Genomic DNA, 17,690 nt, shown 5'->3' with positions numbered 1-17,690 from the left:
AGAGGGTGGAGACTATCCAGTAGTAGAAGGAATGTGGGGGAAATGAATGTCATCATGGCATGTTGATTGGAGTAGAAGCTGGCACAACATTTTTGAGGGCAATTAAAAAATTATATCTACATAGTCTTCACCCCAACAATCCCATTTCTAGATAGCTATTCTACAGAAATACCTGACCAGATTCACAAAGGTGACTGTATGAAGATATTCATTGCATTAATGCATGCAACAAGAAAACTGGACATACAAACATCCTTCAATAGGGGCATTATTAAACTGTGATACATTTATACTATGGAATATTACGCAGGAGTTGAAATGAATGGGGTAACCCTCTATGTACTAGGAATGAAAGAAACCTAAGATATCATGAAATGAAAGAGTCAACTTGCACGATGTTTCATTTATGTAAGAAGATAAGAAAATCATACAACAAACCTATCTGTTCGTTATCTGGAAATATATATGTATTCAAATGTATAGGAAAGAGTCTGGAAGGATATATACTAAACTTAAAGCAGCTTGAATGGGGTTTAGGGAGCAAGGAGGGTTTTCACTATACCTGTTATTTTTACATAGTGAGAATATAATCATGCAATACTCATATAATGGAAAATAAATGACTGATTTTAAAGAGGACCTGCCAAATTTAATTTTTAAAATAAACACAGAATTTCAATTAATAGGTTGCTTTGGGAGATGAAAGGGGAAATACCTTTTCTCACAGCTATTGACCTCAAAATTCTGGACTAAGAAGGATCTTAAAAGACAGTTAGCAGTTTGTATTCACATTTTGAGAGAATATACTCACAGTTTCTCAGCCCAACGGTATGCCTTCCATGTATTTTCATCAATGTAAGAAATATAGTTTCCTTGGAAATTTCTGTGAAGAAACACAGGTCATATCTTTGAATAGGTAGGAAAGGAATGAAGAGAATAGGTAAAAGAACCATGGCCACCTTGTGGGGAATATTCAAACACAGAAAAAACATATCTCTAATTCCCACAGCTTCCCAGTGTGTGTGCTTAGTCCAATTCTTTGTGACCCTCTGGACTACAGCCCGCCAGGCTCCTCTGTTCATGAGATTCTCCAGGCAAGAATACCGGAGTGAGTAGCCATTCCCTTTTCTAGGGGATCTTCCCAACCCAGGGATCAAACCTTAAATGCTTAAGATGGAACTCATCTTCCTGAAACCAGCTCTCCTTCCCAAATGCTGTATTTCCACCTGTTATACCACTATCATTCTCCCCATCATGCATGCATGCTAAGTCGCTTCAGTCATGTCCAACTCTTTGCGACTCCATGGACTGTAACCCGCCAGGCTCCTCTGTCCATGGAATTCTCCGGGCAAGAATATTGGAGTGGGTTGCCATTTCCTTCTCCAGGGGATCTTCCCAACCCAGGGAATGAACCCGTGTCTCTTATGTCTCCTGCTTTGGCAGGAGGGTTCTTTACCGCTACTGCCACTTCGGAAGCCCCATCAACATACACAATTTTTCTCTTTCCCGCATATCCAAGTCCCCCAACACTAGTCAATGACTACATCTAGTCGGTTTTGCCTTTGTCATGCTCTCATGATTTTATTTCTACTCCTCTCACCACCACTCTAATTCAGCCCTTTCTCACTCTACCGCTAGATTTTGCTAGACCATTCTATTTGGTCTCCCTGAATCAAGCTTTCCTCTCAAGATCAGTCTACATATGGAATCTTAAATAATTCTCTTGTCTTAATCATTTGTCTTTTTTGCTTGAAAACGTTCAGTGGCTCCGCATATCTTACATCATAACTTTCAAGCCTCCATTAGGACAGCCAAGGTTTTTCATAATCGTAGCTTTCATTGTTCTCTAACCCAATTCTTTTGGGCTTCCCTGGTGGCTCAGCAATAAGGAATTCACTTGCCAATGCAGATATGGGTTTGATCCCTGGGTCAGGAAGATCCCTTGGAGAAGGAAACGGCAATCCATTTCATTGCCTGGGAAATCCCATGGGTGGAGGTGCCTGGTGGGCTACAGTCCACAGGGTCAGAAAGAGTCAGATATGACTTAGTTACTAAACCACCACCACCAACCCACTTCTTTTTACAGCCAGACTAACCTATGAAATCCTGATCATCCTCGCAGGCACACATTTGCCGAGACCGTGCTGTTTTTTCTTTAACAAATCACAGCCAATGTTTTAAGTCCCAGCTGAAGTTTTAACTTATCCATGAAGCTTTCCCTGACCTCCACACCATAATAATTACAGGTTCTGGTGAACTACAGCACATATCTGTATCTCTTTTAATGCTTAACTGCATATTATCTCCCTTTTAAAGCACATCCCCTTTCTTCTCACCTATCATTGTCATGTTCTGCAGACAATGTTATACTTCTGTGGCACCCACAGTACTTAGCCCTGTGTTGGGCACAAAATGGGTGCTATACATAGAAAGTCAGGGGACAAAGATGAGTTCTAGATGTAACTGAGGAACTGAATATAATAATAGCTAACACTAACATATATGCTAGGCATTGACGTAAGAGTTTTACAAGCATTGTGTGCGTTAGTCGTTCAGTTGGGTCCGACTCTTTGAGACCTCATGGAACCTGCCAGGCTCCTCTGTCCATGGAATTCTCTGGGCAAGAATACTGGAAATGGCAATTTCCTTCTCCAGGGGATCTTCCTGACCCAGGGATCAAACCTGGGTCTCCCGCATTGTAGGCAGATTCTTAACCATTTGGGGCACCAGGAAAGCCCGTATATGTTAGGCACTGATGTAAGAGCTTTACATGTATTAACTCATCTAAATCTCACAACAATCCTATGAGATGATGACTATCATCATTCCCACTTTACACATGAGGAAACTGAGTCACAAAGCTAACAAATAACAGACCTGGGTTCAAACCCAGGTAGTTCAGCTCTGGAATCTCTACTCCTCACTATTTGCTGTTTCACCACCAATGAGGTGGGGAGAGGGACATGTTGCTGTAAAGAGGATGGAGCAAAGACGGGAGAAGAGTAGATGTTAAGGAATTAAATGATGGGGTAAAAAATAGAGAAGGAAAAAGAATAGGGGTGATTATAAGTAAAAGACTGGAGAAGAGGGAACAATATAGTAAGGAGGAGAATGAAGATAAGGAATCGTTGACAAACAAAAGGTTAAAAATAGCAAGTCAGTCAATGTGGGTTGGGGAGATGAGAAAGACCCAGGAAAACCTGGAAGAGGGGCTGCCGTGTTAGGCAGGATACAGAGAACAAATAAAGAAAGGCCATACTTACAAGACGGTGAAGGTGTCATTGTAAGAGTTGGGCCCTGGCTCAGGCACTCTGTGGAGCTTCTGCTTTGCACTCAGACCAACACACGACAGCGTCTCATTTTTGCAGGTACAGAGCTTACATACATTGATGGTTGTGGTGGCATTCTGTACTGGTTGCTTCTTTCCTAGTATATGTTTTACACCAGGGGGACTTTTTGGTTCCGAAAATGCAGTCAAAGAAAAAAGAACCTTCCTAGATGACCTTGGCTGCTGAGATATGCTAACTCCCAGGTCCACAGTTGGGACTGTGGCTTGAGTCAGGTTTGGTGGTGGAAGTGTCACCTCCGGGGAAACCGTGGTCTGCCGCAGGGCGGTAGAATATTCAGACACCATAGCAGGTTCCGGGGTTATGGTAAGCTCCAGGTTCGCATGATGAGTTGTGAGGGTGGGTGATGTTGGAGCCTGACTTTGATCCTTACTTGGGGTCTCCTGTAGGGTTGGAGGAGGTTCAGTCTCTGTATTATTCACTGCGGTAACATTCACTTCCACGTCCAGAGGTTGAACTGTGACCTGAGTCAGGTTTGGATGGGCAAGTGTCCCCTCAGGCTGTTCTGGAGGAGGAGCTGTGGTCTGTGGCAGGACAGTAGACTGTTCAGACGCCATAGCGGGTTCTGGAGTTATGGTAAGCTCCATGTCCACATGATAAGCGGTAACGCCGGGCAATGCTGCCTCGAGTGCTGGACCTGTCCCCTCGGAATACAATGGAGGCTGAGCTAAAACTTCCTTAATGGGTTTTGGAGGCTGAGCTTGGGTCTGTTGCATGGTTGGAGAAGGTTCGACCTCCACAGTGGATTCCGGAGTTAGTGTGAGTTCCAGGTCCAAAGGTTGAAAGGTGACCTCACTCAAGGTTGGGCGCTGAGACTGAACTGGCGATGGATGTGGCAGTGTTAACTCGGGGTATGGTGGAATAGCTGCAGTCTGCTGCAGGCCTGTGGAATATTCAGCCTCTGTCATAGGTTTCAGAGTTGTGTTAGGCCTCTGGCCTGATGGTTGAACTGTGACACTGGGCAGCAGTTGGTTCTGAGCTGGCATTGGAACAGTCACCTCTTGCTGCAATGGAGGCTGAGCTGGGGTCTCCTGCATGACTGGAGAAGATTCAGCCTCATTCGTGGATTCTGGAGTTATGGTAACTTTCAGGTCCAAAGGTTGAACTGTGAACTCCGTCAACTGAGGCTGAACTTGCTCCACAAGTGTCACCTCAGAGGGGTTGGGGCGAAGAGCTGTAGAAGATTCAGCCTCTACAGTAGGCTCTGGAGTTACAGTAGGCCCTGGGTTGAAAGGCTGAACTGTGATGCTGGGCAGTGTTAGATTCTGAGCTTGATACTGGCCTGGAATTGAATCAGCCACAACCTCGTTAGGTGGCTTCACAGGCTGAAGTGGTAGCTCCTGCATGGTTGGAGAAGGTTCTTCCTCCTTGGTGGGCTGAGTCTGAAGCACCTGCTGTGTGGGAGAAGACACCACCTCCTTGGGGGGCTTGAGAGATACAGTTGAGCTCCCCTGGGGAACTGGAGACTGAGCTGGGCGTCCCCCCTGGGCTAAAGGAAGCTTGACCCCCCCAGGGCGATCTGGAGTATGAGCAGTGGTCTCCCGCTGCACTGGAAAATGTTCAAGCTCTTTAGTGGGGCCTGGAGTTAGGGCAACCGCCAGATCCATGGATTTAGCGGTGATAGGAGCAAACACTGGACCCAGAGGTGAGACTGGTACCTCATTCGCTACTGCAGGTTGAGTAGCAGCATTGTTGGTGTCCTCTAGAGGCTGAGCTAGGTGCTCATGCTGGACCAGAAAAGGGTCATTTTCAGAGGCAGTCAGTGGCTGACTTGAAACCTCTTGCTGGACTGACAAAGGTTTTAACTGCCCAGGGGACACTGTAGACTGAGCTGAGGTTTCCTTTTGGGGTGGAGACGTTTCAACATTATTAGTGAATGTTGGAGTGATGGTGAGTGCAAGATCCACAGGTTTGACAGTGGCACTGGGCCGCTGCAGACGCTGACCTCGAGAAGAAACTGTTGTCACATGATGTTCTGGAACGATAACTGTAATTTCATTAGAGAGCTCTGGACGTGGAGCTGTGGCCTCCTGCTGGGGTGGAGAAGGTATAATCTCAGGAGCCTGTGAATCCTGAGCTGAAGTCTCCTGTTGTTCTGAAGGTGTAATCTGGGTAACAGCTTCTGGAGATAGGACAGGAGCTGGCACTTGAACTGGCAAAGGTTCAACTTCCTCAGGTGACTGTGAAAGCAGCGTGGGGGCCTCCAGCGGGGATGTGGAAAATTCTGCATTAGTAAGGGGCACTGAGGGCTGAGCCAAAGGCATCTGCTGACTTGGAGAAAGTCCTGCCACCGGCATGGGTTCTGTGGTTACAGCAAGCTCTAGGTCTGCGGGTTTGACGGTGACATTGGATATGCTTGAATGTTGAGTAGGTTGCTCCAGCAGGGTTGTAGCAGATTCTGTCTCCATTGGAGACACAGCTAGGGACTCCTGCTGAGTGGGAAAAGATTCAGCCTCATTAGGGGACTGTGGAGGTGGAGGAGCATCTTCCTCCTGGACTGGAGAAGGTCCAGCTACTCCAAAAGAGCCTGACAGCTGAGTCAGGGTGTCCTGCTGGGTGAGAGAGGGTTCAACTTCCCCAGTAGGCTCAGAAGGCTGAGTTAGTTGCTCCTGTTCACTTGAAGAAGGCTCAGCTTCCTCAGGGGGCTGGCCTGTGGTCTCCTGCTGGGTTGGAAAAGCTACAACTTCCACGGTAAGCTCAGAAGGCTGATCCAGTTGCTCCTGCTCAGTTGAAAGCTCAACCTCCTCCAGGGTCACTGGAGGCTTCTGCTGCGTTTCAGGAAATTCAGTTTCCTTAGTGAGCATAGGAGTGACAGTAACTTCCAAATCATGAGATTTAAATGTAACACTATGCAGATTTGAATGAACCCGATGCTGAATGCCAGGTAGAACTACTACCTCATCGCTAATTGGAACTTGGAGTTCATACTCAGTAGGGAATCCTGGAGCTTGAGTTGGGGTCTCTTGATGGAGCAGAGGAGATTCAACCTTCTCAGGGTGCTTTACAGGCTGAGATAGGGCCTCTGGCTGGACTGGAGGAGTTTCAACCCCGTTTTGTTGCTCTGGAAACTCAGATGGGGCCTCCTGTTGGGCTGGAAGAGGTTCAATCTCCTCAAAGTGCTCTGGAGGCTGAGATAGAACCTCCTGCTGGACTGGAGAAGGTTCCACCTCTTTAGTGACTTCCGGAGTCAAGGTAAGCACCAGATCCAGAGGTTTAACGGTGACATTGTGCAAGTGTGACTGCTGAACTTTACGATGCGCTACTGGTTGAGCTACAGTCTCCTTAGGTGTCTCCAAAGGCTGGGCTAGGGCCTCCTGAGGGCTTGAGGTTTCCACTTCCTCGGGGGCCTCTGAAGTCTGAGACAGAGCCTCCTGGTGAAGTAGAGGTGGTTCTACCTCTTCGGTGGGCTCTGGATGCTGAGCCTGGGCCTCTTCCTGGAATAAAAAAGATTCAGCCTCCTCAGGCGTCTCTCGTTGGGAGGAAGATTCAAACTGCTCGGTAAGCAATGGATAGCGAGTGTGGTCCTCCTTCTGAGATGAAGAAATTTCAGCCTCAGGGGGCTCTGGAGGTTGATCTGGGCTCCCCAGAAAACCCGTAGGTAGGCTCTCCTCAGGATAAAAGGCATCCATACCGGAATCTGAATAATCATCCTGCAGTTCTTCTGGACCCTTATTTTTTCCCCCAAGTTGTCTTGTAGTTCCAACAACAACTTTGGCAAGCTGTCGATGCTTAACGAGATCTTTCTTCAGGTTTGAGGGTGAAACAATAAACTTCGTTGGTTTTGAGCTCTTACTACCTAGAGGTGGAACAACTATTTCAAATGATGGATGATTTTCAGTCTGATCTAGACCTATAGTTTTAGCCTTACTTTTGTGTTGAGGAGGCAGAACCAAGCCTTGATTCTGATCCCAGTCTAGCACTGGAACCGCTGCTGGGAGCTTTAAATGCTGGCTTAACTTGTCATCCAGATCCTCGTGTAGAATAGCATACTCATCTGGCTCTGCCAACAGCTCTCCAGCTGAATCCGAGTCCAGGTATGGAACCAGAGTCTCAGGCAAATCCTCACGAGGCAGGGCCAACATGTGGCCTGCAGAGGAGGAAGTCAAGTAATTAAAGTCCCCCGGCTCTGCCAGGGGTGTGAGTGCATGGGGCAATTCGGGCGGGAGGTCAGAGGAGGGTGAAGACCAGGGCTCAGTCAGCCCTGGGGGGTTGGGGGTCAACTGGAGAGGGCCCTGGGCCCACTCCAGAGGCTGAGTTGCCTGAACCAAAAGCCACAACGATTGCCAGGTAAGGAGGAACCGTGGCGACCAGAGGCGCAGGCGACACATCATACGCAAAGGCTCCCGGGCGCAGCGACCCAGGTCTGTTGGGCGGGGGCGCCGAACAGTTAATGTGAGCTCGCGATGCGCGCGCACCCCTCCCCCGCGCCACGTCCAGCCCTTTGTTTACGCCACCTTTATGACGTTAGAACCAATCTGCGCCATCTGAGTGAGCCTTTTTCCCAGTCACCAGGGCGCAAACCAAGCCATCCTTCCTCTCGCACAGGTGACAGTGACCTCCGGCCGGGCCCTCTCCCCAGCCTCCCCCAGCCCCTCCCTGGCTCCACGCAACCAGGCAGGATTTGGGCTGCAGACCTAAATGGCCCTGGACGCTGGCAGCCCAGGGGTTGGGGGAGGAGTGCAAGGGGAGGCAGACTTTCCCAAGGAAGCCCCAGAGGCCAAGCATCTGGGAAATTCAGAATTGCTAGTCCAGTTCTGGCACTGTGAACTCTTCCTCCTCAAAGCTGAAGTCTGAGAGGCTTTCTTCCTCCCCTTGGCCACACGGCTTCCAGGAAAAGCAGCTGACCTGCCAAATGAGCAGCACCAGTTAGGGTGGTGGGAGGGGAACACACCTGACAATTTTAAAGTTATTCTAAAATGTTGCTCTATCCTCTAAACTCTCAGTACTCAGGTCTGGTCATTAATTCACCACTCTGCTATTAGGGGTTACCATCAAATCAGTGATGATTTCAAAATTTCTGTAGGAGAGGCTTTGGGCAAGTGAGCAAGCCATTCTGGGAAAGAATGTCCAACCAAGTGAAAGGCCCTTTACATTACCATGCGAAAACGTGCCCCATCCCACCTTGTTTCCGCACAGCCATTAATCTAGAAAACATTGCAGTGTCACTTTACAGAGCCCTACTCTGTGCAGACGCACGGAGAAAACACGTAAGATGTTAGAAGTCAGCATGTTAAGTAATTTTCTTGAAATACTGTAACTAAGCACGCAGTTTACTTTCTTCACAGTCCTTTTAAATAATCTATCCTTTTTGTTTGGCATGACCTCTAACATCTGAACTCCAAGAGAAAAGGAGCTGCTTCTTATTCCCGCTGTCCAACATAATGGTTTTTAAATGGAACTGATTCCAAGATTGGCCTCACTTAGGAATGGATTTGTTTTTATAATCAGGTTTCCAAAATCTTTAGCATCAATACCGAATCCTTTCCTCTCTCATTTCACAGGAAGCTAGCCTTCTAAAAGCCCAATGTTTGATATGTTTGAAGTTTCCGTGACTTATTTGATCTAAATTGAATTAAAATAATTATTTTGTGAAGGAAAAACTTTCAAACTTTTTATGTTTTTCAGAACATAACCACCTTTTCTTTCTCTACTTTCTTCTCTTCAAAACAAACTTTGCAACATTGGGATCGGTTAAATAATCAGAAATCTAGCCCCAAATTAAGTTCTCAATGACATGAAACACATTTTTTGCTCTTTTTTTTTTTTAAATCCTATATGCGGTACATTAATATGTTCTTTTAGAAATTACTTTGACAACTGAATCCCTGATTTGAGGCATTCATATAATTGGTTTACAGAAAGGTCCTTCAGCAAAATATTTCACATAAAATACACATGAGATCTGGGTAAAACATCTTATTTGAAAGGCATGAATACATTAATACAGTTTTCACACACTGTAGCATAATCACAGCAAATTAAAGCCATAATTACTTTGTTCCCAAATGCCCGCAATTCTGTTCGAGGTGAGTTCTAAGAGGCCTGTGTCTTCTCCTGTGTCCACAACTGTACAAGTACCTTATGGGCCTCAACCCTGCTCTCCAAATTTCAAATAAGGGGTCAGAGAGAAGGCTCAGGACATCAGGAAAAGTCCTAGAAACTCCCTGCCTCAATAGCAGTTTCAGAGTTTCACATTTCCCTAAGGATGATGGAGCTGAGAAGACATGCCAAGAATCTTCTCGTTGTTTTGAATTATGGCTACCCTGGCTTTGTATCCCTTGAGTCTTTCTCTCCACGTACTTGAATTAAATCCTGTAGTTCCTCTTCGTTTCTAGCATCTGTGACCTCTTCACAGGATCTATATGTCACAGCTATTTTACCACTTTCTGAAATAGAGTTAACAAACATCAATTCAGAAATTTTGTTCCAAAACTTCCTGTGCACAATGGTAGCATCCAATAATTAGACATTCTTTTTATTTCTAAAAGCAGAAAACGAGAGCATTTTCCTAGCAGTTCCCTCATCTGACACATATCATTACTATTTCTGAAAAAATATGTAAGAGAAGTGTCAACTTTGGTTCAAAAACCTTTATGATCTCAGAAATAAGAACTAAGGAATGAGGCAGTAAAAGCTATGGAAACAAAAATGTTCAATCACAACCTGATTAAATAGGAAGGCATTAAGGAGGGGTCAAAGTGAGTTCAAACCGGGGATAGATACCACTGGACTATACAGGAAACTTCATATTAGAAGCGAGGCAAGCGTCTACTACTTGGGACCAAAATTCTACCAGATGCAATGAACAAAGCTTTGGAGAGAGAATTTTACTGGCCTATGTACCTTTTGGACTACACAGCTTCCCTCAAGGCAAACTACAGCCACCAGGCTTTTCGGTTTAAGGAATTTTGAGTGCATATAAGGAACACCATTTGCATATTAGGGATAGGCAAACAACCTAGACAGTTAGTTTTGTTCTCAAAGGTTGTTACTGGAATTGACAGCTCATGGAGATTCTGCCTGGTGACCAGGGAAGTCAAACTGCACTGGAACGACTGCCCAGGCTGGAAGGTTGACACCAGTCCAAGGCCAACTCTGACCAGCAAATAGTCTCTGACAACTTAGCTAGCATTTCTCAGTCCTTAAGCCTGCAGGGCTGTGAAACAGGGGAGCAATTCTGTTCCAGGGATCTACCAACCATGAAGTTTCCTTTGGGCACAGCCTGTGACATTCTCACCCTATATAACTCAATAGGGTACATAATCAAGCTATTCAATAGCATGGTCACATTCAAGGCTCACAAAAATGTATATAAGAATCATATTCACCCAATATATCAGAAATGAAAACTGAAATTAAATCGATTCCAAAACCACAATCTAATCAACTCTTCAAGAAAACAACAATGATAATAATAATAGTCAAAATATTTTCTCTGCTTACTATGTTCCAGGCATGGTTCTAAGACTTTCACATTCATCATCTAATTTACTCTTACAATATCCCCCACAAGGTAAGCTGAATTACTAAACCTATTTATAGATAAAGAAATTGCAGCTTAGAGATATTTAACACCTTCAAATCTCTCTGGCTAGAAAACCTAAAATTGCAACAACAACAAAAATCTAAGAGACAAAGTCAGGACTCAAACACAGGTGTCCAAGGTTTATAGTCACCATACCATTCTGTAGGATAAGTCAGCAACCGAGAAACAAGAACCAGATCAGACACTTTCTATATGAACTGAGGCAAGTCAGTCTACATCTAAATAGTGGGGACAATAATACTTGTGTCATTTTTCTCATAAATGCCACAAAGAACAAATTTGAGACCATTGCTATGAAAGCATTTGGTAAATGAAAGAGTATGTAGTGTTTTATTTATTTTTAAACATTATTTTTTTACTTTTTATTTATCTATTTACTTGGCTGTGCCAGGTCTTAGTTGTGGCGTGCAGGATCTTTAGTTGTGGCATGTGGGAGCCACACGCTACTTTCCTGATGAGGGATCAAACCCAGGCCCCCTGTATTGGGAGCACAGAGTCGTAGACACTAGACCACCAGGGAAATCCCTATGTAGTGTTTTAGATAACCATTATTTTCATCCAATGAACTTTTCAAATAAGTCTATTTGCTCATTGAAACTGAAGTACTTTTAAGGACAATCAAAAAAAGTCTTTCCTAAAACCACAATCTGCAGTTTCTGGAATGCATCTGTCATAGCCTTCTGAATAGCAAGCTTCTGGGTTTTCCTCCTTTTCATAAGGAGTGATAATGGCCCTAAATCCAACCAAAACAAATGAATTTAAAATGCCTATCTGGATAACTGATTTCTAGGTTATATGTTTAAAAATTAAAAATGCACCTGTGCTTCTTAGATCATTATCTTAGTGATTAAGGGGTATGGTTGAATGGCTATGATGTAGTTATGTTCTGGCAGGGCACGGTTTTCCTGCTCACATCTATTCTTGAAGTTCCTGAAATACTAGATGGGAGATGCAAGCCAAGAACGCGACACAAATCTCACATTACTCACAGATTCCACATGGACAAGCTACAGCCACGCTCCTGCAGACAGACTCCTGCATTGAGAGGGCTGGATTCTACACAGTGAGACAGATGATCTGGCCTCTCCCCAGACATCACTCACTCAGGTGGATGGTGGGGCCTCCTCCACTCCCTTTGCTAATAGCCCTGCTTCTGACTGAAGCCCAAGTGCCATGGGAATCCATACCAATGGGAATCCCCTTTCCAGGGATCTACATTTGACTTTCTCCACTCAAGCCCTTTCATAGGAGGCAAAGGACTGAACCTTTACACAAGAGCTTATTTAAATCTTTAGACAATGATTTTGTTGGGATAACTGAAGGCCACAAGAGATCTGCATTTGAAGGACTATTTTAGCAGAAAACAAATTATTAGCCAAAAATGGGAAAAAATAAAACACCTTAATTTTCCCTCCTTCCTGGCAGTCAGTTCTAAAACTCTAAAGTTTAAGGTCCTGTCAGGTATTGCCTAAGTTAAAAACCTATGTGGCAAAGCAGAAAAACTCTGCCCAGGACTTCAGTTGCTTGGCAAAGGTGATGGTGATGATGTATGTGAAAAGGCAAGTTTCAGAAAGAAAGGAAAACAGACCTTCTTCCAAGTTATCCAAAGGTTCCTCAGCTATGCCAACTCCTGGACTTCTGCACTCATATGATGGCAACACCACCTCTAAAGCACAGAAGAACTTCAGGCTTTGCTTCTGAAGAGGTGCCACAATATCTCCATTTTCCCTTTCTTCTTCAGGGTCAGAAAGATCCTGAAGCTGTTAGGATTTTGAATTAAAGGTTATACTTCAAAATATTCTGTTTTGAAAAATAAAAAACTCCATCAATCCCAGTTAATAGTTGAGGTGTCCTATAGCTTCAAAATCAAGTGAGATTTGCAAATGAATTACTAGGTACAGAGAACTACTTTTTATTATACATCCACAAATACTGGAGAAAATTATGGACACTGCCATTCAAGTCATTGAGATGATCGCGAATTCTAGGTGGCATGTCCATGCTCAGATACTTCCACAGGGAAGCCTCTCCCATCTCCTCCCTGTAGCCCAGTTCTAGTTTTCTTTCTAAAGTCTAGGAGTTCAATGTTGAAAGGGGCCTGGTTGGTCAAAGAAAATCTACAGAGTTTACCTTGATGATCCTTTTTGACCATCCATTGAAACCAAAGTAGTAATTTGCCAATTCCTGGCATCTGGAGCTGTTTAGGGCAAGGGCGTTGTGTTGAACCGCCTGATGTTGGGTGCCAAGACGAATCTAAAGACATAAGAAACCTAAAAATATCACAATCTGACATAGACTTATTTTGGATACACCTGAAGTTTGTCAATACCAGTTTCATGTTGTTGTGTTGTTTAGTTGCTGAGTTGTGTCCGACTCTTTTGTGACCACCATAGACTGTAGCCTTCCCAGGTTCCTCTGTCCATAGGATTTCCCAGGCAAGAATACTGGAGTGGGTTGCCATTTCCTCCTCTGGGGGATCTTCCCATCCAGGGACTGAACCCGTGTCTCCTGAATAGCAGGCGGATTCTTTATTACTGAGCCACTTGGGAAACCCCAACCAATTTCAGAGTGGTTGTAAAGGTTACACAGGACATTTTAAACAATGAGTTCACAGTGAGCCCTACATAAGTGTTATTATTTTTTAAAAGTCAGTACTTTTCTGCATCATTTCCAGAACCCCTGATTCATCGGAAGGTTTCCCTGAGCTCTGGCGGTGAAAGTGATGATGAAAGCAACCAAGGAAGGCCAGCAGAAGCCTATTATAGGGCTGTGAGTAAGCAAAGGAAGAAAACTGTTTTAGTCATCTTATCCCCATCTTATCCTGCTGGAGAATATGACCTGAAGGGGAGATCAGATGGACCTGCCACTGAAGTAGGACCTTAATCTGTAGCACCCTCTCCCCAAGTTACTAACCCCTGTTAGAAGAGAGAATACACACACCTCTATACATTTTATAAATAACCAAAAGAATGAGAGGTTCATCTCCATTGACAAGCTTCTTTGAGAGTACAAATATTTCCAGCATTAACTGTCTAAATAACTTACACAGTATCACATTACTGTGGATTTCTTTACATCACTAGCTCTTTCTTAAATGTCTATTTCCATTTTAAACAGGGTGTAGTATATAAGTATATTAATAAAAATTCAGATAAAGTCAAAGCATTATTAATTCTTCATTGATCTGTTTGTGCATCTTCCTCTATCACTAGTTTATGAACTCCTTAAGTGCTGGAAGGAACCATATCTTGTTACCAGGAACAAGCATAATTCTTGGCATATAATAGAAGACTGAGGGTCTGTCGACTGAGTGAATGAATGAAAGAATGAGTAAATAAGAAAATGAAATTGCTTTCTCCAACTGAAGCTGCCTGCTGGGAAGGAGAAATGAAGACTAATTGTTAAATGTTGAATGTCTCGTGGGAGGTTAGGCCCTGTATGGTGAGTCATAATTCAGCTGTCCTGGACAATGAGGAAGCTTCAGAAGAGTTCTGAGCCTCTGCATAGTACAGACAGTCTACATCTGGGATAACCTTGCCACAGTTCTCGCTGGCAAAACTGTCCCTTTGGGCTACTGAGGAAACTCAAGATACATTAGACCCTTCCTTCATTTTAAGTTAAGATGTTGTTCTCTTTTCTGTATTTATAAAAAATTCAGGGGAAAAAAGGTAAGAACTATGTACACTTGCCAATGTATTAAAAAACACATAATTAAACTAGGAAACAATTGGGAGAGGGGTAATAAGTCAAGGTTCTGCATTAAATAAAGAAATCTAATATGAATGCCCTTTCCTCTCAACTATATAGTGACTTATAGAACATTTCCTTCATTGCTCTATGAGTGATGAGTTTTATGGTGTGCAAATCTCAAAACCTAAGCTTGAGGAATGGTCTTAATGTTCAATATAAGAAAAAGAAGTCATTACTCACAACTGATACCAAGTTATCATTTCAGAATCTTTCCAATAATATCTAACCGGGTACATGAAATGGTCACAGGCTAGAAGCAGGCAGATCATGATCTCCAAATTAAAGAATGTCTGACAGGAAATCATTTCAATCATAGGGAGGAGAGCCCAGATTGAAGAGGGTGTGAAAGAGGGTACAAAAGTGGGAAGTAGTGTGCCTAGAGTCACGTCTGAGGAGAGTTCTCAGATTCAATCAAGGTCAAACCAGTGAGGAAAGAAACATGGGTAAGAATAGGCAGCAAGGTCAGTGGGAAGTAGCCAGATCAAAAAACCAACCAGAGGGACTTCCGTGGCGATCCAGTGGTTAAGACTCCACTGTGCAAAGCAGGGGACATAGGTTCAATCCCTGGTCAGGGAATTAAGATCCCACATGCCCCGGCACCACAACTAAGACTCGACTCAGCCAAATTAGAAAAAAAAAAAAAGAAGAAGAAGAAGCAGCCAACCAGAGGAGACACACAGTTATAAAGTGAAAGGCTTGGGAAACCTAAGCCTTACTCACTTATTCAGAGGAACTGAAAAAATCCTTGAAAAAGGAATGGTGGCTGAATGGAGGCACATAATGAAACATTCATTCTGGGGCTCTGGGGAGGTAAAACTGGCTGGCATGTTACTATGGAATAACCATATTTTAGAATGCTGCTGCTGCTGCTAAGTCGCTTCAGTCATGTCTGACTCTGTGTGACCCCACAGACGGCAGCCCACCGGGCTCCCCCATCCCTGGGATTCTCCAGGCAAGAACGCTGGAGTGGGTTGCCATTTCCTTCTCCAATGCATGAAAGTGAAAAGTGAAAGTGAAGTCGCTCAGTCGTGTCCAACTCTTAGCGACCCCATGGACTGCAGCCCACCAGGCTCCTGCGTCCATGGGATTTTCTAGCCATGAGTACTGGAGTGTGTTGCCATTGCCTTCTCCAATATTTTAGAATAATCACGCACTAAGGAATATTTTAACCATTTTCTGGAAACTGAAGGGAGTTCTGAATAGGCAGTTTGAGAATGATGATAAAGCATCCTTTATGTTACAATTGACTAAAGACTTTGTCAAGCTCACCCATTTAAAATTCATATAAAAGTAACTATAGAGAACTCTTGTGAAGATTTTGTAAATTAAGGGGCAGCATAAAATGACATGGGGTTTAACATCAATAAGTTTGGGTTTGACCTCTAGTTGCCATATTTATTGTCATGAACCTTAAGTCAGTTAACCATCCTGGGTTTGAGTTTCTTTAAAAAAGAAAAGAGAAAAGAAATGGGATGGGGGGAGAAATGGGGAGCTGTGGGGGGCGGTAAGTGGAGCAATGCATCTGAATGCATTCTGTAAACCAGAGTGCTTTATAAACGTTGGCCTATTCGTTTTAAATTCTGCACTTCATCCCAGCAGAGCGAGGAATTCCACATTTGGACCCACCTTCACTGGAGATTTCTGGAAAAGGTGCTTCTGGTTGCATGCCTTTTGGGCTCTGTGAGCATCCCTCGCTGAATAAAACGTGATGATGGCATAGAATCCAGGACCGGCCACTGCTGCGTTTGGGAAGACTCGGACCGAATACAGAAGGCCGAACTGGGAGAAGGCTGTGAACAGAGAATGCTGTAGGGTGGTCCCACGCTAAGTAAGAGCAGGAAATTTCAATGCCCAGGAAACCAAACTGCCCATTCCCTTATATTCCCCCCAGCCCTTCGCCACAGGCAACGGTGGTGAGCCTGCAACTCCGAACACTTCTCATTTCACAAACAAGTTTCCCTCCGAACTCCTAAGCTTCGAGAAGCATTAGGAGGCAGTGTAACGCCTGCTGGGAAGTATCTCTCAAAACTCTGTAGGGGTGAGTTGACAGCTCCGGTCGGCTCTAGAACTAAGATTCCTCTCAGCGAAGACCACAAGAAGGAGAGTTGCTGAAGCAAGGCCCCATGGCTCCCAATTACTAGGGCACGAGGCGGCTTTCTCCATCCCTGCCTCCACCCCGGCCTGGCTCACTTGCAAAGCCTCGGCCGTGGGTCCAGAGCTCAGTTCCCACACCAGCAAGGTTCTGTCACGCCCTGTGGGAACCGCAAAAGGTACCAACTCCGCCATCCTACAGTCACCGCGCCTGCGCGGCTCGTGAGCAAGCCGCACTGCGCGGCTCGTGAGCTGCGCGGCTCGTGAGCAAGCCGCGCCTGCGCCTGCGCACGGCGTGCCCGCGCTTTTTTTTAAAGGCGCGCGTGAGAGGGCGGGGCAGCTCAGGGGGAGTGAGACGAGGGCGGTGCTCGGACCTCTTCTTCGCCCCGCCCTCTCCGGGCGGGTCTCTTCCTCTAGTTCCGCTTCGGTAGTTCCGTGGCCGCGGAGACCATGGAGTTTAGTGATTCTACACAAGCGTATTTAGTGGATAGAGTCCAAAGGGTTAGTTTACTGAATCGAATGGTGCGAACTTTATAGCAGCTGGCTTCATCTTCAGACTCCCAGGGAAGACTAGAGTACTGAGTATTTAGCAGTAACTACCTACTGAACTTAAAAAATGTAGATTTCCCGATTCTGTGGGAAATGACCACCAAAAGATGCAACACTTAGACTTAGGAGTGTTTGTTTTCATGAGTTTTAAATATGCAAATCAAGGTATACATCATAAAAGCCATCAACAATCTAGTTTGAAATCCTTAAAAAGCTGGTTTCTAGCCCATTTTCCTAAAGTACCCCCAAATTAACTGGCACCCCTACCTCGACTTTCTCCACTTAGATATATCAGAGCCTTAACCTCACTCATTACCTAATTCTGAGCTCTTTTACTTCAAAAATAGTTGACTTTAGAGGAATAACTTGGATCTTGATACTGTTTCAAACCAATAACTACAGATTTT

General features: G+C 44.6%; 2 protein-coding genes and 1 long non-coding RNA gene across 6 annotated transcripts in view; 1 reads left to right on the top strand and 2 right to left on the bottom strand.

The window, feature by feature from the left end:
* The window catches only part of LOC145541060 (leucine-rich repeat-containing protein 37A2-like), a 47,779-nt gene extending 39,832 nt beyond the window's left edge, over positions 1 to 7,947 (bottom strand). Inside the window, exons 1-3 of one of the 2 annotated variants that reach the window (XM_081576399.1) lie at positions 7,802 to 7,947; positions 3,264 to 7,143; positions 812 to 883 (exon numbers count right to left, since the gene is read on the bottom strand). In XM_081576399.1, coding sequence (XP_081432525.1) covers positions 812 to 883; positions 3,264 to 6,976 — 3,785 coding nt within the window. In that variant the 5' untranslated portion in view covers positions 6,977 to 7,143; positions 7,802 to 7,947. The other variant, XM_081576398.1, reaches the window with a different exon arrangement.
* A 60-nt stretch (positions 7,948 to 8,007) lies between these two features.
* On the top strand, positions 8,008 to 13,860 carry LOC145541070 (uncharacterized). The gene is made up of 3 exons (XR_014078761.1): positions 8,008 to 10,860; positions 11,787 to 12,000; positions 13,568 to 13,860. It is a non-coding gene; the product is annotated as an uncharacterized LOC145541070 (long non-coding RNA).
* Positions 8,091 to 16,956, bottom strand: LOC145541064 (RAD52 motif-containing protein 1-like). 3 transcript variants are annotated; one of them, XM_081576405.1, is made up of 7 exons: positions 16,834 to 16,956; positions 16,270 to 16,449; positions 13,024 to 13,146; positions 12,482 to 12,653; positions 11,530 to 11,626; positions 9,648 to 9,735; positions 8,091 to 8,192 (listed from the first exon to the last, which is right to left on the bottom strand). In XM_081576405.1, exons 1-7 carry the CDS (start codon positions 16,927 to 16,929, stop codon positions 8,091 to 8,093), a joined length of 858 nt encoding a protein of 285 aa, XP_081432531.1. In that variant the 5' UTR covers positions 16,930 to 16,956. The 3 variants fall into 3 exon arrangements, with proteins under 3 accessions (XP_081432531.1, XP_081432532.1, XP_081432533.1); XM_081576406.1 differs by lacking the exon at positions 11,530 to 11,626 and having other exon boundaries at positions 9,648 to 9,733; XM_081576407.1 differs by lacking the exons at positions 9,648 to 9,735; positions 11,530 to 11,626; positions 12,482 to 12,653.
* Between the last annotated feature and the right edge of the window lie 734 nt (positions 16,957 to 17,690).

Source organism: Giraffa tippelskirchi, chromosome 3 (assembly GCF_054371585.1).
Source record: "Giraffa tippelskirchi isolate mGirTip1 chromosome 3, T2T-mGirTip1v1.2.pri, whole genome shotgun sequence".
In the NCBI taxonomy this organism is placed as follows: Eukaryota; Metazoa; Chordata; class Mammalia; order Artiodactyla; family Giraffidae; genus Giraffa; species Giraffa tippelskirchi.
The sequence above is the reverse complement of the archived record's forward strand: the minus strand, read 5'-3'. Positions and strand labels throughout refer to the sequence as shown.

Bases quoted from the DNA above. Each gene is read 5' to 3' on its own strand.
- LOC145541064 (XM_081576405.1), bottom strand. From the start codon at position 16,929: ATGGCGGAGTTGGTACCTTTTGCGGTTCCCACAGGGCGTGACAGAACC. The intron at 13,147-16,269 runs GTGGGTCCAAAT...TTATGTCTTTAG, and splicing joins TCCAGAAATCTCCAGTGAAG to ATTCGTCTTGGCACCCAACA. The intron at 9,736-11,529 runs AGGAAAGACTTT...TAACTCTATTTC, and splicing joins AAACTGCAGATTGTGGTTTT to AGAAAGTGGTAAAATAGCTG.